The following is a 22,784-nucleotide window of genomic DNA, read 5'->3' on the forward strand; positions in this document are numbered from 1 at the left end:
TGTTTTAGTAATACTAACATGGAAGAAGTAATAAACAGATCACCATTCTGCTAGCCACATAATAAATTTCAGGACAGGGTTTGGTACTGTCGCATTTGGTGAGACCTGACATAAAATGCTGCATGCATCTGGTATATAGGGGCTGATGCATGATTTATTATTGTTATACAATATGATAATGCTGCAGAGCAGTTAGATGCCATGAAATTGATCGTTGTGAGGAAGTGTCCAGTTTTTAACGCATTGAGGGTGTTTCAGTGATTAACTCATTTCTTGGAATTTCGTAGTCTGCTCTTTATGATACCAGAACTAGTGCACTGTGCGTTGCTGCTATTGAGTTCATACATTTTTCAGACCTTTATGCACGCTATATTATCTATTGACAAAAAACACATTGACAAATATTATTATTATTAACAAATCGCTTGATAATATAATGCAACACCTTTCTTATAGTTAGACATGTTGTCTAGTAATTCCCATGTCACTGACCTGCTAAAGGGTCAATGGAATGCCAGAAAATTGAACAGAGTGGAAGGTGCTTGTAGAAAGACAGGCAATGTCAAAATTCTTGCAAAGTGCTTACAAGGTACAAATTATAACAAAGTCATGGTATTTATTATATGCTTCAATACATATATAGTTCACCATTGAATTTCAAGTGACATTTGATGCTAGTGTTTAAAAAAAATTGCTCCTGTTGCTAGGTTCATATATTTTCCCTAACATCACGATTTTACACATCTTGATACTGTGTTTTTTCCCTCAATACGAGACATCAAGTTTCACGCCCATGCAATACAACAGGTGAGTCAGTTGTATACCATTAATGTTCAGAATCTGGTGCGCCCAGCTGGTGCAGTTCTGCGCTGCGGGCTGGGCGACCGGGGTTCGAATTCCAGCCACCACGTCGAGACTTATTCTGGGGACCACCGAGCCCCCTGTTCACTAGATACAGGGGGTTTTCCTTGGGGGTAAAACTGCAGGCGCGTGAAGCTAACTTCTCATCTGCACCTGATGCAAAGGTTAACTTGAACCTGTGCTTAGTTAAATATCATGGACAACTTTACTACACACTTGGTGTGTAAATGTTAGTGTTGTGTTTTGAGATGTGACACGGCAAGATAAAAGACTGGACTGAATGTTAGGTATTTGCTGAATTTAATCTGATTTTATTTTTCTCATGAGAAACACGCGTAATTTTGATTTGTTACTGCCATTTCCAAATGTTTTAACTTGTTGCTTTAAAGATAGCTGATACCCATTTTGATATTATTTGTGGTATTTCGTTTTGTCCAGTTATATGCATCATATGATATTAATATGCTTACGAACAGCTGCTACCGGAATTTTGTTTGTATGCCAACTGACTGGCATCGCGTTAAATATAGAAAATCTTAATATAGGCACACTCATCCGTGGTTTGAAACACGACTGAAGCTTTTCTCAGTTTCATGAAATTGTTGCTGCATGCACGATTGATTGATTGATTTCTATAAAGCCGTGTTTCTTGATCATTTTTATCTCCCGTTTCTGACCGATCTTTTAAAATCCTAACGCACGGTTTTTTTCCAAAAATAAGTTTTAAGGTAATCATCTTACGAAAATCATAATTGCTAACATAACTAATTCAGAGCTTAAGCGTAAGGCATATTTTTCGATTCTCTTTTCCCACAATCATGCGCAAATGTGAATTTCATTGAAACACTTAAATTTTATTTTATTTAAATATAAAACAGCGGTACACAAGTAGTTATTTAACATACATTTGGAACTTAAAATAGGGACATGGCCTACTTTAATTTATTTATAGTTAATTTGACGAGATACTAGAGAAAAAATGGGAGTTCCATCAATTATTTATAGATTTCAAAAAAACATATTACTGTTAAGAGAGAGGTACTATACAATATTCTCGTTGAATTTGGTGTACCAAAGAAGTTAGTGAGTCTAGTAAAAATGTACTTAAGAGAAACCTGTAGCAAAATTCGTATAGGTAAATATTTATCAGACTCATTTTCCATCAAGAACGGTCTGAAATAAGGATTTGCTTTGTCTCCATTGCTCTGTAACTTTGCGTTAGAACACGCCATCAGGAATGTCCAAGATAGGCAGGAGGGTTTGCAATTGAATGGGGCACATCAGCTATTGGCATATGCTGATGATGTTGATTTATTGGGTGACGATGTAAATACAATAAAGAGGAACACGGAAGGTTTACTAGAAGCGAGTAGAAAAGTGAGGCTAGAAGTAAATTCAGAAAAAAACTAAGTACATGTTAGTATCCCGTACGCAGACAGGCGGAGAAAATCATGTTAGGGTGGTTATTAAATCCTTGAAAGTGTTATAAAGTTCAAATATTAGGGAACAGCTATAACAGATCAAAATGATACTCATGAGGAAATTAGGAGACTAAATTCTGAAAATGCTTGCTACTTTTCAGCTCAAAATATTTTGTCTTCCCGTCTGATTTCTAAGAACCCGAAGATTAAAATATACAAAAATAAATCTGCCTGTTGTTTTGTATGGGTGTGAAACATGGTCTCTCACTCTGAGGGAGGAACATAGATTGCAAGTGTTTGAGGATATTTGGGCTTAGGAGAGAAGACGGTGTGGAATGGAGAAAGCTAAATAATGATGAACTTAAAAATGTATACTTCTTCCCAGTTGTTGTCAGGGTGATTAAGTCGAGAAGAATGAGATGGGCTGGGCATGTAGCGCGCATGGATGGGACAAGAGGTGTGCACCAGGTATTGGTTGGGATGTCTGAGGGAAGAGACCGCTGGGGAGACCTAGACGTCGATGGGAGGATAATGTCAGGCGCGATCTATGGGAGATAGGAGTTGAAGGAGACTGGATCCAGGACAGGGTTCGGTGGAGGGCTTTGGTTAGTTCGGTGATGAACCTTCGGGTTCCGTAAGCCATCTAGTTAGTTAGTTAGTTGGTTAGTTATAGTTCATTTGACGATGCTTTTTCATTAACTCGGCTGTATAGTGTCGAATGATAGGATGATAGTGAATAATGAACTGGAAAGTATGTGGAAGGAAGTAGTCGTGATACTGGAGGGACTGAGGAAAGTCACGAAATACATCAATCAGGATAGCCGGTTTCTGGCCCGAGATTTGAACCCGAATACGAAGTAGGAGTGATACCCACTCGACCACGACGTTCGGTTGCCTGCTGTAGGGGAAGATGGTGTTTAAGAATATGGAATACTGAGGGGAATATCAGATCCTAAGAGATAATTTAAGAAAAGAATGGAAACATTTGTATTGATTAGATATTATTAGAGGAATCATCAAGGAAGATGGTACGAAGGAGACATGTAGGATAAATAATTAAGCTGGGTGTGACGGTATGGACTTGATTCCACTCAGCATTGGATCCACTGGTGGAATTTTGTGAGCACGGTAATGTGTGTTTTTTTTTATAAAATGTAGATTACCTCGTTGACCAGCTGAGCGACTCCGTTTCTCGCAATAAAGAATTGCTCATTTAATGACCCGGCCGGTTCTTGCTACGAGGAACAGCAAAAGTGTAAGCCTGCTTTATGCGATGTTGTTGATAATAAAATCAAGTATCCTTGGTAATTTTATGACCCTGTATCTACTCTCCGCCCCCACCACCTCGCTTCTATTTTGTAGTTTGTGATGTGGAATTAGGGATTTGTTGCGAAAAGGGCATAGCTCCAGCCAGCTTTCCATTGCAAAGTCTTCCTAGGGCAGGTTGTAGTTACCAGTTCAATAAATTCGCCGCGTTACGTGACCCGTCTAGTTCTGTTCTGTCTCCATCTAGGGTTAGATCTCATAAGTTATTTTTCTTAATGTTTTCCAACCAAACTCTTTCTAATTTTTTCTGTATGTGCTGCATATTCCAACTACTACTATTCATGATATCACTTATCGTCGTAATAGTGCTAAGCGATGACTGCAAACTACTCATTGTTGTGTGATTTTCTCCGCAAAGAAACCATAATCGTTGGTGACCATGATTTAGCAACCACCTTCACCCCGGAACGAAATTAATTAACTAGGACGCTAATCCAGCCATAAGGCATAGAATCTGCAGAATGCAATTTCTATAATGCATTCACATAAATTAATATTTTGTTTCTTGACTCACTTAATGAAGCTCTGCCAAGTGCTTGAATTTGTAGCATCGAATGGTTTTGTAACTTTGAAGGGTTTGTTGGAAAATGTGTGAAAGAACGCGCTTTTGACGTGTTTGAAGGTACTACGCAGCATAGTATTTGCCCGTAGAGAAAAAGGAAAACCTCAGGATTAAGATTCAAATCTGAAGCTCCCGAATGCAGATGAAGAACTTTGATCACTGTATTATTACGTTTATTGGTTTATCGATTTTGAAAAAACTCACTTCGTCATGCACTGGTTATTCACTGCTGTAGGTACAACTAAACAAGTCACATGTATACGTGAACGTTTGCACGTAACTTCATAGTTTCGCTGCTATGAATCGCTCGCCAGAACCTGGTTATAGAAAACGGTGCAATGCGTGAAGATGCCGTCAAGGTACGAGAGAATTTCAGAAACACGACCTACCCCTCACCATTTACCTTGCCAGTTTTTCTTGTTTCCCAAAAGTAGCCAGCCTTTGTATGTTCAGGCCGACGTCACTTATTTACACAGCATTGTCACACTTATCTAGTTCGTTACGAAATTGTCTCTTATTCTAGTGGAATTAGGTTCGGTTGGAGTGGTCATTTACAATACTTTCAATCTGTAAGTGTGTTTTATGCGATCTTTGTACTTGTTGCTTTAATCCCTCATCCGTAAGCATGTCTCTCACACATTTTTAATGTTAATGGAAGTTTGTATACTTTGGTTTTCCAGAAGGTTGTCTGTTGAGTTTAATGTTGGCCCCATATCAACCAGCTATAAATTCTTACATCACATGAAGTCAGACGACATTACAGAGCACTCATGCGTCGTATTCCTGGTGTCCCGGGCTCAGTGTCTGCCCCTTGACGAGCTGTCCTGACTGAGGTGTTTCATGGTTTTCCTTAATCTCTCTGTGAAGATATCGGGGCAGTACCTTAAATTAGGTCATGAGCTCTTCTGTCTGTATCCTTCCAAATTCATTAGTTATTTTATCATTGGAAGGTATGTAGGCAATCGTTAAATTGACCACAAATTAATAAAGAGTACTTATATGATTATCGAATCAAACTTTAGCCATAATTATAAATGGATGCATGCATAAAATACAGGCCAGTAAGATCTCTAACTTTTGTTGTGTTTATATTATTTTTGGATATTGTGCATATTTAACGAAATACGAAGTAAAATAATGTTTGAATGTGTACAGTTTGGTTGTCCCGATATTGAGATGTCCATGTACCGGATAAGCTGAAAGGTTTTCCCGTAGTTTTTTTTCTTCACTTTTTCAAGGAAAATTCTCCTGAGATATTGGGTCCTCTTATTGGACCAAAATGTGCGTTACCACTTTCACGAAAGTTCGTCCATGTTTATTCTAAAATTCTCTGTATGTGTTCTTCCCAGACTTTTTTTACGCGCACAAAAATACAAGGTTTGCTTAATTCACGGACGTTGGCTTGCTATTTAAGCAGATAGTACAATTTTCGTGGGTAGGGAAGGGTAGAACACGCTCCATTAGACGAGTTTCTGTCATTATTTGATGCGTTGTGAAGACTAAGGAACTGCACCACTTTTGACGCCATAAAATATTTTATTTGGACATGTGTCTTGTATGCTTATAGCATACAAGAAAGGGGTACTTCCCAACATGACATGCAATCTGATATAGAATATGTATTTCTTATACTTTGAGTTGTCGTAGTGACCTCCTTTTATCACGTCGTAAGGGTGAAGGACTCCACTTCTCAGAAAGTACCTAGGGAGTTACTTCTATTTTAAGTGATACGGTGGTGATGATGATTGCTGACAAAGGGGATCTGCAACTTTACGTGGACTGGTCACACTGTCAGTTATTCAGAACTTGAAATAGAAATGTTTTTGTCTTCTGAGTGTTACGCAACCGTTCTCTTGACCCTTTTAAGTGCGGTCAGTCGAATTCAATTTAAAAGTTTGTTCCTGCAGTCAGGAAAACGCCACATTTCCCTTTCAAAACTATGTCAATTGATGTCGTTTGTGGAAACTGTAGTTGTTTCTTCGTAGAACCAAAGGAAACCTATAAATACGCTTTGTGGGTGAAATGGCGATTTAGTGAACATCAGAGCTGATAGTACGCAGAATATTTTTAATAATACAGATCCATTTTTGATCCCTGATGTAAACCGACTGGACGTTCCATTAGGTCTGCTTTGCAATAAACAGTGCAGCGTCATTTCGTTCAAAACAACAAATGTGTTCGAATAAACCAATCGGCGAGGGGCAGAGTAAGCATGGCGTTTTATTTTCCCATGGACATAGTTAATAATAAAGCAATATATGGGTTTACTCGTATGTTTTACTGTACGAGGTGCGATCGGAAAGTTTAAAGACTGTGTCAATAGAGGGCGAACCGGATGTAGTACGAGCTTCTGCCACTAGGGGGTGCGGCCTACATTCATAGTGAATCAGTGTGCCAGCCGGCATCATCGAATTAGCATTTGTTTCTTAGTTACGGGCGTTTTGGTAGTGCATTACACCGACCCTCCTGCGATTTCGGAATGGCGTGTGCATCAAATTTTGCCAAAGACTCGCCAAAACGGCTACGGAAACCTATAAAATGCTAAAGCAAGCATTTGGGGAGTCCGCAATGGGTCGTGCACAAACTTTTGTGTGGCATTCACGTTTTAAAAATGGCCGAACCTCTGTCGATGATGACGAGCGTTCTGGACGACCATCTTCGAGCACAACGCCCGAAAATGTTACGAAGATTCGGCAGGCCTTTCACGAAGATCGACGTCGTACCATCAACGACTTGTGTGACATTGTTGGGATAGGCTATGGGACCTGTCAGCTGATTCTAAAGGAAGAACTCCACATGCGACGCATCATGACAACGCGCCAGCGCACACCGCCCTCAAAGTTCGGCAGTTTTTGGCCTCAAACACCATGGCCGTCATCCCGCACCCTCCTTATTCGCCGTGTGACTTCTTCCTCTTCCCAAAGATGAAAATTCAGCTAAAGGGAAGGAGATTTGAGACGATAGAAGAGATTCAGGCAGAATCGCAGATGGTGCTTGACAGGCTGACAAAGAAAGATTTCAAGGGATGCTTCCAGGTTTGGCAGCGGCGCTGGGATCGTTGTGTTCACTCCCAGGGGAACTACTTCGAGAGTGATGGATGAATTTAATACCTGAGATAAGTGTACGGGTTTTTTATAGGCGCAGTCTGGAAACTTTCCGATCGCACCTCGTATATAATTCTGGGAAACATGTTGCGTACTTCCCTGTAAGTGCATCTGCATACTGGAAGGAAAGGTGAAAGAAAGAGCTTGTAAAATTTCCTCCAGTGCCGGATAATTGCCTTAAATGCGTGCAGAAAACGCATAGGCAAACCGCCATGCATTTTACACCTTGTTCTATAGAGGCGAGTGGCCAATGTCACGCTGCGGCAGCTTTATATACGAAGAATGGCCCTCCGCTTTGTTGAGTGGGTAGACTTCGTGGCTTGTCTGAAGGTAGTGATGGTGTAGAGGAAAATTCCTGCTCCTATTAGCAGTCGAACCCTGATCATCCAGTGTAGTTACTTTAACGACACAAGTCTCCCGCCATGTGTCGCATACTGGATCTAGTTCCGACTTTCGTGTGTGTGGTTTATTATCCCAAGGAGTGCTACACGTCCCGCCCATCTGGTTTCATTCACCCCAAACTTCATGTGAGGTACAAACTGTGAAGCCCCGAAGTTCACACCATGGACATTGATGTCCGCAACTGAGTCAGATGCTCTGTTCGCTGCATATTATGATGCCACACACGCTTTATTTATGTAGATTTGTGAGTCTGTGTCAATATTAGCTGGGTGTGAACGAGACCTTGGTCTCACTGCCGAGGTTCTTGTGCTGACCAAAATGCCAGGAGAAGTGATGTCCAAGTTCCTAACACTGGACAGACTCAGAAGCTTTTTTTTCTGTCTCTGTTCTTTCTTGCTTATCTCCCATCATTTTCGCTTTTCCTTCCTTGCGTTCTTTTTTTCCTTTGTCTCTCTGTTTCTTCCTCCTTCCCTGACCCGTTTTATTTTCAATGTTTTTTTCTGTCTCGTCTTCAGTTTTCTTTATTTCATTCTTTGTATATTTCTGTCCTCGTGCTTTTCTGTACCTCTTTTCCTCTTTCGTTTTTTGTTTATCTAGTCATGTATGTATTATCTGTAACTGGCCTTCTGGAATATTACGCCGTAGTTTCGTTGAAATTGACCGACGTTTTAGAGGTGCGTACTGCCTCCATAATCAGGGTGATGCCCTTCTGCTCCTTCGAGACTGGACGGCGCAGTATCCCAAAAGGCTGTCGTCTTCACACTCGTCGGCGTGAGAACCTACATATCAGTGTTCAACTCAAGTTTTTTAAGAACCTTTTTGTCTTGTGTTTTCATTGTAACATGTATTTTTATTGCTGAAAGGTCCCGAATAGTAAAGTGTTGACGGGGTGATGAAGTCATTTCTATCACTGATCTCGATCAACACTTCGTACAGACTGGAGTGGCCAGTGATTTTGATCTCGCGTGTAATGTGGAAAGGGTTGATTTTGTACCAATGACAGGATGTTTCAACGACAACAGATCTGAAAAGCAGGAGGTTGGGAAGTCGAACCCCGTGCTCCCGTCGGACTGCCGCCCGAGTTTAGCCGATGCGTGCGACGCGACGCGATTCCAAGGAGTGGCGGAGGATAGTTGTAGACGGCATGTTGCAGCAGTCGGCATGTTCCCAACCAGCTGGTTGCTAGTGTCAGTTACCTGTCTGTGTTGGTAGCAGTGGCAGAAATTTGAAGTGACGTGACTGTTCTGAGTCCTTAAGGATTGACGTAATTTCCAACAGTGAGATGCCGAATAAAGCAGAGGTAAATTTTGTCTTTACTCCATACTTTTGTACTTGGCATAAAGATGTTGCAAGGGACTGTTTCTGGTTAGGATTTCGGACTCTTTCGATCCTATTTCTGTAGTTTTTCTGTATGGTGTCAATACACTCTTTTCAGGTTTGTATTCGCCTTCCTTTCTTATGGGTTTTTCTATCTTATATTCTATTCATTTTCGTAGTAGTATGTTCTGAATACTTTTCACACCCGGATCCCCATACTTATTTTGTTCGTAATTGACTAATCGTGCCATTCAACATCATATAACCGATGCGGTTGAGAAACTGCCCTTAAATAAACCAAGAATCGCATTTTGATTGACAATTACTCCGAAATTCGACGCCGTATGACACCTCTGCAATTGAAAAAGATGCGTTAATTGAGTGAAGTATATAATCTTAAACTGGGAATATGTAGAGTTAGAAAGGCTCGTAAATTAAACCGACGTGCATGTGCAGGATCAACTTTTTGTTCTTGTACTTTGCTTTTAGTGTTATTATGTTACAGTAATTGTTTGTAATATAGAACATTAAATAAGTTACGTCTTTGAAATTTTTGGCACGTGATTAAATTAAAATTGTTTCTTGGGAGCTTCGTTCCCCGTCCGTTTCGACTCGTGACTCAGACGCAACTTCATCGAAATTTTACACTCGTTGTTTGTGCCAGGGATCTATTTGAAGAAGAACGGAGAGGGCTCGTCGAAGTGCGAGTATTTTGCTGAGATGAAAATTTGGCATAAGTGATACTGGTATGTCTGCGAATTCGTTTAGATTAATAATTAAGAAATTTAGTGAAAGTCTCTTTGCATATTTCTACAAGTACGGATTTAAGATACTTGACATTCTTCACACACAACCTCAAAACTTTCCACCTTCGAAATGTTTGTATTTATTAACATATTGGAATGAAGTTTTATATAAAATGTTTACGCATGTACGGATACTTGATCTACCGCGCTATATAAAATGTCACACGCCTGGCTCGAACTTTTCCTTAATTAATCATCATCGAACCGAAAACTAAATTAAATTTATCGCGGACTCTATTTTGTTATACAGTGTACAAAACATTCCTCGACGAAAGTTGCATTTTTCGAAGGTTTATTGCAAAATATAAGGCCTGTATAATTATTGAATGTGTATAAATATTTAGGTTTTGTACTGAGCTTATTGAGATTAAGGAAATAATTTCAACATTAGAAGGAAATGAGGTTACGACTTATATCATGGAGTTAATTAAGCTTACTGATAACGGGGTTGCGATAGCATACTGTGCAATATCAAGACATTTAATTGTGAAGAGTAGTGTTACACATGTTACTAGTAACGTTGTATATTAAGGCGGATTCATAAAAGTGTATTGTACTTGCTGTTAAGAATGATAATTTTTAACATGTGAAGTTTTTGTGTAGGCCTTCAGTCTATATACGAATTATTGTTGGAGACGGTGTTTTTCGTTCCTATTCAAGACTGCTGTTTAATTTTGTACAAATAACGTTTCTGTATTTGATTTAATCTAAGAACATAGTTTTGAAGAACGTGGTCTGTAGTGAATGGTATACCTACGCCAAGAGATAAGCATGGTGTTGTTTGCATCTGGCGATATTCGATATAGAATACTTTTGCACTCAGAAACGTTTAAGAAACTCCGTCATTAATCCTTTAACTTATACACAGCATTTCTCACCTATCACCACTGGTCCTTCTTGCTAAAATTTATGCATACATACTGCGTCGCTTGTCGACAGTAGATATTGTACGTTACTATTCAAGAAGGTTTTATTAAATCTGGTGCAGCATTTAGTGTTTCGGATCGATAGCAAACATAACACACACACAGTTTTATAATCGTGTTACAACAGTAATATTAGTATTAGCACACGTACATATGTAAATTGTTTCCTCTGGCCACGTTCCTAGGCACTGTGGACGGACTCTGGCGTGTGCCTTTAAACGTTGAAAACTCTAAATTACTACTGTAAACAGTATGTAAATGTATGGCAGTATATATATATATATATATATATATATATATATATATATATATATATATATATAGCGCATCTAAAGTAGCGTCGTGACCGCCTGCGTGTGACGTAGCAATCCCCAGCTCGAACGTAAAACTGTTGCACTGTTACCAACTTTACTTGAATTCCAAACCTCTGAGATAGTTTGCAGTCGAAAGTTTGCTCTGGTTCTGGAATACTCCGATAGCCAAGTGGCTCTGTTGTGGTGGCATTGGAACAGTGGTTGCAAATAAAAATGCAACTGGCAGTGTGCCTGGTAGACACGTGGCTGTCAGCGGGTAGTACTGAGCACTGATTCGAAGGATCGTCAAGTAGAGACCCTACTCAAGTGTTATGAAGGGGGTTAAATGTAGCCTGAAAATAATTAACAAAATATGCGGGCGGACAAAGGTACACACCGTACAGAATTATGGTGATGAAACCTTTTGGAAAACAGCCGCCTTGAAGACCGGGAAAGGCAAGGTACTGTGATGACGAAGTAGATATTCAGGAAATTGATTGTGACGATGTGAACTGGATTGAACTGGCTAATAATAATAGTGTCCTGTAAAGAGTTTCAGTATTAGCATTGTTGAAGGCACTGATTTTTGTTTATTTTTTGTAATACTTAAAGGCGCTTTCTCGAATGCGTAAGTTAGAAGTATCGATTGTGGGATGCTGACAGACGTGATCCTTGTTTACTGTCAGGCTAGTATTGGAGCATTTGTCGTGATGGACTGTGTTATGATAACTCCAGCAGGATGGCCGGTCCCCGGACTTCCAAAATAATGCTGTTCTGTGTTGAACGTTCTGGTTCTATTACTACATTTCGTTAATTTAGGAAAGATTATCGTGACGGCTTAGTGATACGTAGTCGTGAGAAAGTGTAATGTAGCAGCAGTTGCGATAGCATTGGCACTAGTAGTAGGTTGTGAGATTTGAGGTTTTCACGGCGGTGAAGATGGTGTTTTTTCTGGGTTTAGGCGCCGTGGCCCACTCCCTTAGTCTTCACTTCCTCTAACTCTATATAAACCCCTGCTCTTCCCAGCTCCGCCACTTCAGCCTTGAAGATGGAGACAGTATGTTTCTGTGAAAAGTTAGCATCTACATACGAAGATTTCTATCTCCTGGGTTGTTGCGCTGTGCTTACATCTACATACGAGTCTACACAGCGTCAAAACCCGAAACAACTTCATTGTGAGCAGGTTGTTGTTATTTGATAAGGGTGGTATTTTAGAGTTAATATTTCTCTCCACGTTACTCCTTTTGTTCATTACCAAGGTAACAGTATTCGAGGTGGCTGCAATTTTAGATGTAATTTTTCATATTTGTTGTCTTTTTCCTCATTCTATTACCCCGGTAATTGAACCTACTATTTTACGGTTTGATACAAGAAGGAATTCCATTATAAGTATGTGGGAAACTAGAATAACATTGTAAGATTTGAGGTTTTCACATCGGTGAGTATGAAGATTTCTGTCTTCTGGATTGTTGCGCTGTGTAGTCTGGTCGATGTTTACCAACGTTTCAGAGGTCATACTGCCTCCGTCATCAGGGCGATTCTTAGTATAAAGATTTCTGTCTTCTGGGTTGTTGCGCTGTGTAGTCTGGTCGATGTTTACCAACGTTTCAGAGGTCATACTGCCTCCGTCATCAGGGCGATTCTTAGTATGAAGATTTCTGTCTTCTGGGTTGTTGCGCTGTGTAGTCTGGTCGATGTTTACGAACGTTTCAGAGGTCATACTGCCTCCGTGATCAGGGCCCAGAAGACAGAAATCTTCTAGAATAACATTAATAATCTATTACAATTTCTGTTGATACTTTATTTGCAGATATTTTAAAATGCTGAATTCTTACTATTTTGTACCAGAACATCCTGCGTATTATAAAACAATTACCGTAACTTTTCAGCATTTTTTGGAGTTACACCATTTTTGCATCGAACCCCTAAATTGTCGTTTATCATGGACTTGATACTCGTCGACCCACGCAGTCGCTGTTGTTTCTGCAGTTTGCTGTCGCCAACATTTTATGAAAATGGCCTCATGCAAGTTTGAGAAGGGAAATGTGTAGAAAATTATAGGTTTCGGAGTTGTGAACCGGATAGAGTCGTTTATAATGGCCGACTTCGGTCGGTACTGGCGGTGTTCATCGCTGAGATTTGTTGCCCCCGTGTTAAGTGATTGGTTACGTGGAAAGTTAAATGTCCATTTATACATTTCCGATCCGTGTCCAGGCAAGACGATTTACGCTATTCAGGGCAGCGTTACTGCCATTACCGGCTTTTATTGAGTTATGCCGTGGCGACATTCTGACACGAGTGTTCGAAGTCAGCTCTGTAGCCTAACAATTTCAGGCCTCGGCTTGTTTCCGTAAGATATAATTAGGCCCCTGAAAGACAGCAGATGTAATATTCCTGTTACAGTAAACAGGTCGAAGCTGGCAGCAGAAGTTGGTGGAAATTTCCATTGAGGGTACTTTGATTCATCTCACCTGACTCGTAGAACGCCTGGCGTCTTCGAAGTTTATAGAAACGCGCTCTTACCGCCCTCTCAACCCGCATTAACGAAATTTTGGTCAGCCGATAGAGTAATTGTCCTAGCTTGAACTGGTTGTTCAGACAAAAAATAGAATAAGTTCCGATCTGCTTGACCAATTAGGACCCGTTAATATGAACGTACGTATAATCAATACGCGTAATGTCCCCAAAAGGAACGGGTTTCCTAGCGTGGGTGACGCTACTCACTCGCAGATTAGTTCTTTGAAGAAAGCTATTCGGCACAATATTTGGGACTTGATCAATTTACGAGTAAGAATTTGGCAACGAAATCACGAGGTACTTGCTGCGATTGTCCGGAGGAAGTAAAACTTAACTGCTGATTTATTATTTAAATATGATCTTAACGTCGGCCTCCCGAGTTCCATCCTCAGCTATAGAATCAGTGTTGCGTAATAAACTTTTATTTGTGTGCGTGAGATCCGTGTAAACCTGCGAGGTGTAACAACCACTTTACGATTTCCTGAACTTGCAAATAATAACTGCACGAGTACTTATCATTTCAAGCCGATCTATTTAAATGCATCTCTGTACCTTGCATACGACCTCACGGCCCTTCTAATCGTTGGCCTGTTCCGAATATGTGCCACCTTAATCCCTCCCGCTTTTATCTTGACTACTAATTACGCCGTGCCTTTTATGTATATTTTTAACCAAACCATAACCAACTTATTTCACCGGGAAGGAGCGGAACTTGCTGTATGTGTGCAGGAAATTAGATAACGCAACCGCGTAGTCGTCCTAATGAGTGAGGGAATGTTTGGGCGTAGCTTCAGTCATTGCTGAATTTATTCAGGGTATGCAAAAAGAAATCGAGATAGGAATAAAAATGGCAGCATCTTAAATCTGGTAATTTCTTACATTTGTGTTATCCTTGAAAATAGGTAGTAGCTGGTGTTACGAAAGCATGGCAATATCCGGTTAGATTCGACTTAGCAACTTGGACCCTTTTGTGTTTAATTTAATGCCTCAGTGTTTTGCTTCCACGACTGCGAGGTTTCAAGGAAGCTGTCATGGTGTAAAGGCGGTTCAGAAAGCATAAACATGAATTAATCAATTAGAATAACATTGGGCTCTTCCACATGCCTGTTGGCTGGTTCCATGACAAAACCGTACACGAAAATTGCGCACAGAAAAAAGCCACTGTCATAAATGCTCACACGAATATTACCCACACGGAAAAATGCTCACACTGACAAATGCTCACATGGACGAATGCCCACATTCACAATACTATAAAGTAATCAGCCGCGTTAACTGGTTACAGTAGTAAACCGACGTTTCGGGAACATATTCAATAAAATCTTCTCGGGCAATCAGCCGCGTTAACCGGTTACAGAATTTTTAATAAATTGTTGTAAATATTCAGTTAATAGCCCTTACTTATGAATCGGCGACCCGCGAACCTGTAAGAAAGGACGAGTGTGGTACCAGAAACGTTTAGAAACCCAGAACAACAAGGTACAGACTTCGGTTAACACTTGATGACCATTCAGCTGATGAACACTTTCTGTATTCTTGTGGAACTCGAATGTGTATCACCGTTATCCCAAAATCCCGCTGTGATGGTCTTAGCTGTTTCAGTATTTAATCGCCCTAGGTAAAGAGTGGATGTCTCTTTGTCACGAAATTTATTTATTCTACTTTTACTCTATTTCTCTTAGTTAAAGCACCTTAGCACTTTATTCTCAAACGTCCTGAATCTTTTTATAATTTTGAAAGTGTAAAACACTCTCATAAAATTAGGCAAGTTTGTAGGTTTGTTTAGTTTTATCTTCTTTTTAGGTAATTTAAAAGGATGTGATCTTCATCTCTTTCCTTAATTTTGTACACCCAATTCCTATTCAATATTCCATTCTGTGCCTTGCTGAATAAAGAAGTATTTAATTAACGCCTCTGTAGTTGCAATACGCGCGTGGACAGTGTCTTAAGACGTTACTTTGGGGAGTGTAACAGAATAAGTTAACAATCTTACGTCCAGCTTCTTCACGCTGTATATGCCGTTTTAAAAAAGGAGACTCTGGCGACGGAGCCGTGGCCACAGCTATTGAGTTGGAAGTAAGTGCAGTTATACAAAAGTTTGGGTTAAATTAGTTTGAATTTAAATTTCACGTTACCATTGAGAGTACCATAGATTCTGCTGTAACCCGTCACCCAACCAAACAGCTATTTTCCTGTACAAAGAACTCAATGTCCCTGATCGTATGTTAGCCAAGAGTATGAAGTTCAGAAGCCGCTCGACGTGACATTCCGTTGTTTTGAAAGTTTGGGGGGGGGGGGGGGTAAGACCCAGGCGCAACTGTTGATGCATGTGAACTAAAGCGACAGAAAGTAGGAAGCTGTAAGCTCCAGTACCGGGCTTTCATAAAGTTTAATTAGATTTTAATTCACTTGTTCGTCTTCTTCCCTTTCGAAATGAGTACAGAATGACATACGCATTGTTATCCAAACTTTGTCAGCTGAACCCATTCGGCGTTGGCCATTTGAGTGCTGAATTTTTTTTAATAAAAAGTTGATTTCTTCTTTTCTTTCCGTGTTTTGGTAGTAACTAACAGTTGTTATTGTTGAAAATTCGAAACATCTCTGTGTGCATGTTTAAATTTTTGCATACCTATTTTACCTACTGTATTTCCTTAATACAGAACACGGATTGCAAATTAATTATCTGAGGATTTTATTCAGAACAGACACCCAGAAGATGTCCATAAAGTACAGCAAATTTATGCCCTTGTACTGTAATCCGAAAATAATAGGCCCAAGATAATTCAATTGGCTACTGCATGTGCACTGTTTACGGCGGTAACTCTATTAACACAGGCCTAACTGCTTGGATTCACATCGTCATGAATATCATAAGTAAACTCTGACCGTACAAAGGTAAAAGTAAAGTTTTCCCTGGTACTTCATTAAGCAACACGCAGGCTGTGTTCAAGACTTGGAAGCTTTATATGATGTCCAGAATCCCTGAGCTTCAGTCACGGATCAAATTTGTTTCAGCGTGTAAACAGCCTTTTCATGGGCGTAATAGACATTGGCACAGACAGTTGTAATTTATGTACAAGCACAAGGAAATTACGAATGATTTTAATTATGACGGCTGTGCGCTAACAGCACTTCCGATTTATGACTTAGAACACTTTATGGGCTTAATGTTTGTTGCATAAAATGTACTTCATCGCGTACTGCCTTATCACGGCCTTTACTTCATGACCTAGTGACCTATAGCGTGCTTCGTGGCATTTTCACAACTAGCGTGCAAGACTCACTTCTTCATTTTTATATGACAGCACCCTTACAAATACTGCATTGATAGCAAACATGCCTCTATTTTCTTCCCTCCTTTTACCCTCTCTATGCCTCATTTACTTTCGTTTCTTTCTCCTCCGTCCTTTCACCCTGTCTCGCTTTTTCGCACATAAATTCACACAAGAATATGAACGAACTTGCGTCCTTCAAGCAGGGTTCGATCCCATGACTCCAGTTAACTGCTGTTCACAAACTTGTGTTGGTTGAGTGGCCACGTCATCGTGGGTTGCTGTGTTTCTCGCTCTGGACGTCCAAAATTAACTTTCTTTTGTGTGCTGGACCGTTATGGAAATGTCTTATAATAAGGATGACACCCACACGTTGGTTTCACTCATAGCCGCATTGAGATGATACATCGACTTAAATCCAAAGTTTCATCTTCTTAGCATCTGAAGCGGAGGCCAGATTACTGAATTAATATTCTAAAATATTTTTATGTCACGTTTCTCTACACTAACCGTTACACCAGGGGTTTTCAACCCGCTACCGCTGAACTTCTTGTGGCGTAGGGTACCTATACAGATGAAAATTTCACCCATAGTTTTAGGCTAGACTTTAACTGTGAAATTAGTGTGAGTAGAGTGTAAGTCTTGTGTGACTTATAAATGGTGTGTATTTAACGAAATATAACGGGAACTGGTCTGTACACTGTAGAAGGGTCACTGTATCCCATGGGGAATGTGGGTAACTTCTCAGCGCCCCCTGATTTTAGAGTACTCGGCTTATGAGCGTCGATGCCGTGTTTCAAACTTACCCAAATTATTTCCGAATATGTCAAGAATGTATTTGCGTAATTTTCAGTCTATATTATAGTATGTTTCCGTATCGTGTCGCTGTTATGCAGACGACCTAATGGGATCATGAGATAGGGACTTTTTCTCTCATTTCCCAACGTGTATCCAGACCAGCTGTAGGGCCCACCCTGTCTCCTGTACGGTGTGATCCGAGGACTGTTTATTCATAAGTTCAGCACCCATAGCGTTGACTATTTACGCCATGTCAAGAATACATTGAGCCTTGTCACCACGTCCCTATACGCCAATGTAATTCTTTGGCACAGGGAACCTTGACCTTACTTCTACTGACAGTCGTCCTATTACTTCATATTTCTCGCCGGTTTCAATGTTTTCCACAGCACTTTGTTCTGGACATCCCTAGAGCTTTCCCCTCAGGGTAAGTTACCATATTTCACACCCTTATAAAACAACAGGTAAACTGGCAGGTTTTGTATATTTTAATCTTGAAATTTGTAGATAGGAAACGGAAAGATATTTGTATTTTAGTAGGCATTCTCAGACTTACTTGCTCTTTAATTTTCTTCTGATTGTAATTTAGATCTGTTGTTGTGGAACCCTTACTTTCGAAGGGTTGATTAGCCGTGTTTATATTGAGATTTTTATCTGGAATGTTTACTTATGGGCGAACGATATCACTAGCTTGTCATTGTTTATCGTATTTATTTTTCCGTCCAGTAAATTAACATAATTACCTAATTATTGCGCATATACATTTTAAGGAACTACACTGCCATTTTTATTGAGGGACCGAGGGCAACGACGGAAACTGTATTATGGTAAGAAGATTGCTGTCTTGTGGGTTATTGCGCCGTGTAGTCTGGTAGATATTATGGTAGCCGATTTGTGGCCGTGATTCGAGCCTGGTGCCGTCTGCATCCATGTCAGGTTTGTAATGCCCAGTTTGAAAGTTTTCTTCCTCGACGGAGCAGTTGACAAACCTTGTTACTAATTGGAGGTGTCAGTTGCTAATTGCCACAACTTACAGAAATCATATAAAACGTTCAGTCGCAGCCACTCCCTAAACACCTGCCATATCTATCGAGAACACACAGTGGCATGTGTGCCGTTTTTCTGATTATTAGTACAGAAACGGCTTGCCAGGACGCGTAGAAAAGAGGTGAACTGTTCCGTGGACCATCACATGGTTGTGTAACCTTAAGGTATAGGCCTCTTTTTCGTTCCTCTGTTTGCACAAACCACACTCAAAATATGGAGTTTCATTAAAATATATTTCTGCTTTATTTAACAGAAACATAAAACAGTGGTATACAAATAGTTATTATGATATGCATATGAAGTTTTAAAAATTATTAACATTTGGACATTTAGGGGCCGCTCATCGTGTTTAATTGGTTGATAACTGATTTGGGCCGCTTGTAAGACTTGCCTTAATTAGAACACTGACATCGAACTTCAACTGTAACTATCTTTAGTAAGCTTAATCACCGCTAATACGAAGTGTGCACTTGGGCACTGCTCTAAGTCAGTGTTATCCACCTTTGATCTTCACAAGAGGCCCATATTTCGCTAACATTAATATTTTTAGCCATCATCTCATCAGTTACGTTGCCACTTTCAAAGAACTTTCCCCACAAATTACTGTACGCATTTCATGCCCCAATCGAACGAGGTGTCCAGCCGACCGAGATTCCAACCGAGATGTCGCAACGCAAGACTGATGGCAAGATCGGGCTATAATATTAAAATGAATCTTAGGAAAACAGGTTGTGAGGATAGGAAGTGGATGATTGGGCGTGGAACAGAATCGTGTCTTTTCGCTTGCTTTTGTAACGAAGTTTCCCTCGTGCTTAAGCACGTCACGAAGACTTGGCGAGAGAATGGAGGTATAGCTCCACAGATTCTTAACGTCCGCACCCGGTAGATATGATTTGTCAGCTTTACTCCCTGGCCACTTTACACCGATGAAGTGTCCCTGTACTGTGGATGCTGTGTGGGTCCCAGAGCCGGACTGGACACGGTGTCAAAGAGAAAGAAAGGTCTGTGTCTCTGCTGAGAATCGAAGCCCGTAACCTAATCTGTACACTGATTGAGTTGACTCAGCTTATATACTTTTGTATATAATGAGGAATGTAGTTACTCCGAATAAAGCGAAGCGGTGTTCAAACTTCCTGTTCCACTACCAGAGTTATAGTTAAGACATGTCAGTGTTCTAAACCAGGTATTGTAGAACAACACGTATGTCAGAATGTGTGTTCTGAATAAACATCTGAATGTGTTTAAGGGAGTGGCTCTGTGACTGGTAAGTACGTAGGCAGGTATCACAGCTACTTAACTCTTTTAAACCATTGAGATTCTCGAGACAGTAATGCTGTTTCCTATGCAAACTTCTACCAGACTACACGGCGCTATAACCCAGAAGACAGCCATCTTCAGACTCACCGCCCGAAAACCTCAAAATCGTACTGAAACTTTTAAACATGACTACCTCTTTGCTTTAATACCGCTAATACCAAAACCCGTTACTAGACAGCCAGTTATCTTCACATCTTTTCCTTGGTCTTCCAAGTGGCCGATTTCCAAATCTGCCAGTCAGACTCCTCTACGCATTCCTTATCTTCTTCATTCGAGTCACATATCTAACCCAATGTATCCTCCTATAGGCGATTTCACCATACTAGTTGGCCCCCCTCCCCCAATTACCCGCTGACATCCTCCTCCTTTTGGTTAAGTAGTTATGTTTTCAAACTCATGTAATTTGTGATCTTGCCACATTTCGAACCATACAAATAAATTTACAAGTGCCGTTGATACAAAGTTGGTTAGGTCATAAAATGAGATTGAAATTTGTGTTTGGCGTCACAGCCACCCGGTACTTAAGGTGTTTCGAAATATATAATTTACGAAATCAAGAATTTCTTGTTGTGCTGCTAAGTTACGGCGCTGTCTGGAGGCATGTTTAATGTAAATATTCTTCAGTTGACCCTGTTGAGACGTGCTCATTGGTATTTGGGTGGAGCCCATCCTTACGCGTTGCTTTCTCATTTTTATATAAGATTATAATCCAATCCGCTTCAAGTATATTTTCCCAATCAAAATATATTCTTATTTCGCACCTGCGGTATAGTTAAGCCTATGCTGTATAAATTGAGGCAGGAACGATTCAGGAAGTGGTCTGACTCATTTGCTCGCAGATGATGATATGATGACCGTACAAACATAGATTAGCATTGTATATCGGTTGTTCGGTACTATTGTTACAAGTGATTTCTAACAGAGAATACACATAAGGTGCAAGTGTTTCAAAATAAATTCCGTATCAAAATATTTGTAATTAAGAGTGGTAAAGTACAAGTTAGAGAATGAGGAAAATTATAGTTCATAATTGGGAACTTGGTAATTTGTAAATCTCGTCGATGTCGTACTTAACAGTGGGCAGGGAGTATAACAGTAAATGCAATATATAATTGTTTATATAGAAACCACTTGGAGATTGCCCACTTACGAGACAGAAATACGATTCGATGATAATATTAAACTGTGCCTTAAAATTTGTGAGAAATTAAACTTTCTGAAACTGGCTTAAGTCCTGGCCAGTGGTGATATAATATTAGTGGTGAAGGATTTTCAGGTTAAATCATCAGGGAGTCGGTTGAGTAGTTGCGTAGTCAGCCAGCCAGTCACTCCTAGACGGGTATACAGTTGGAGTAAAATCACAACTTGACCTTTTTCCTGGAGGTCAATGAATTTGAACACAGAATCGAGTAGTACCTTAAATGGATACATTTTGTGGCTGAGATTATTGGCTTGTGGGCATTATTGAATGTTAAACTAGAACCTCGAATGTGTATTTCATCCAAGCATGGAACCCTTTTAGTCGAGAAACCTTAAATGGAGGTTCCACTGTATTTTTTAAAATTAGTAAGTAATTACTGTCTTTTCTTATAGACACATATCCGAGTCTGCCTACGTTCTTGGCAGAGTGCGTGTTGACAAGGTTTTCCTTTTTGTCAAATCAAGTCCCTTGAGCCCTGACTCCACTCTGTCAGTGCTGGCACACTTACATTAAATCGCGTCTCTTATTGAAGCTAGTATATAAATGAATTGTGGGAAAATCCTCACGTACAGAGCAAAATGAAGTAGACTGTCAAGTGACACAGTTTCCCTCTCACGGCATCACTTGCTTGATTGATACACGCCGCTTGGGAAATCTGGAAACGAGGTCAAGAATCAGGATCTGATGTCGACTATGTGCCCCCTTTCTTTTCTTTCTTGACTTTCATCCCTCCTTTATCCTTTCGTTATTTATTTATGTTTCTTATATAGATATACTTAACGGATTTGCATCAAATTTAGTATATGATATCTTCATTATAAATGTTCAACGAATTCCAGATTGGTTCGTATCAGTCCACTATGACTCAGCTTCTGCAAATAATTTTACAAAGCTGCATATTGTACAGAGGTTTAACTAACTGCGAGGTACTTCTTGCGAAGCTGATAGTACTCTTAGCAAATCAAAAGAATTCACTGCCTTTTATGGAACTTCACCAAAAGTTGTTCGTATGTTCTATCTCCCCCAGGCGCGCTACATACACCACCCATCTCACACTCCTTGATTTGATAATCGTAATTCTAACTGGTGAAAAGTACAAATTATGGAACTCATTATTGTGATGTTTTACAGAATTGTAACTTGACACTATATGCTTTTATTTCATGTATTTTAATACGATATTTAACGAAACGTACGGAATAATAATTGATGTCTGTATGCATAGGACATCTGTGCCGTTTGGTGTCTCTGTCAACAGAAGATTTGTATCTTTGATAAATTAACACAGACCAACGAAGAATGCAAACCTACATTTGGAAACTACTTGTAATCCAAATCTGTTTTTATCCACTCGTTCTGCCAGCGTGTTCTGAAGATTGCTGAGTGTAGGCGTAGTTCTTGCTAAGATGATCACAACTAAAACATTGGACAAGTTGATTTGAATATTTAGTGTTTTTCTTTCTCTATGAAGGCGTTTCCACAAGTCTGCAAGGCAGAAAGTTGCAGAGGCTTCAGTGCCAGACAGTGTTTTTAATTTAATTCAACATAATATGCGTCTGGTATGAGCAGCTCGTGTTTGTCACCTGCGGAATTTTTATCATTGGTATTGCGAAG

The 22,784-nt window shown here is 40.0% G+C and overlaps 1 protein-coding gene across 3 annotated transcripts in view; it reads left to right on the forward strand.

Moving 5' to 3' along the window:
• The window catches only part of Pka-R1 (protein kinase, cAMP-dependent, regulatory subunit type 1), a 62,583-nt gene that overhangs the window by 9,460 nt on the left and 30,339 nt on the right, over positions 1-22,784 (forward strand). Inside the window, exon 1 of one of the 3 annotated variants that reach the window (XM_087357126.1) lies at positions 8,793-8,976. The exons of the other annotated variants lie outside the window; for them this stretch is intronic. Coding sequence (XP_087213252.1) covers positions 8,959-8,976 — 18 coding nt within the window. The 5' untranslated portion in view covers positions 8,793-8,958. Of the gene's footprint in view, positions 1-8,792; positions 8,977-22,784 lie in introns of those variants that run through there. 3 annotated transcript variants of the gene reach the window in all.

Source organism: Zootermopsis nevadensis, unplaced genomic scaffold (assembly GCF_977971745.1).
Source record: "Zootermopsis nevadensis isolate Lab colony 2312 unplaced genomic scaffold, Znev_1.0 Znev_ptg000028l, whole genome shotgun sequence".
Classification (NCBI taxonomy): domain Eukaryota; kingdom Metazoa; phylum Arthropoda; class Insecta; order Blattodea; family Termopsidae; genus Zootermopsis; species Zootermopsis nevadensis.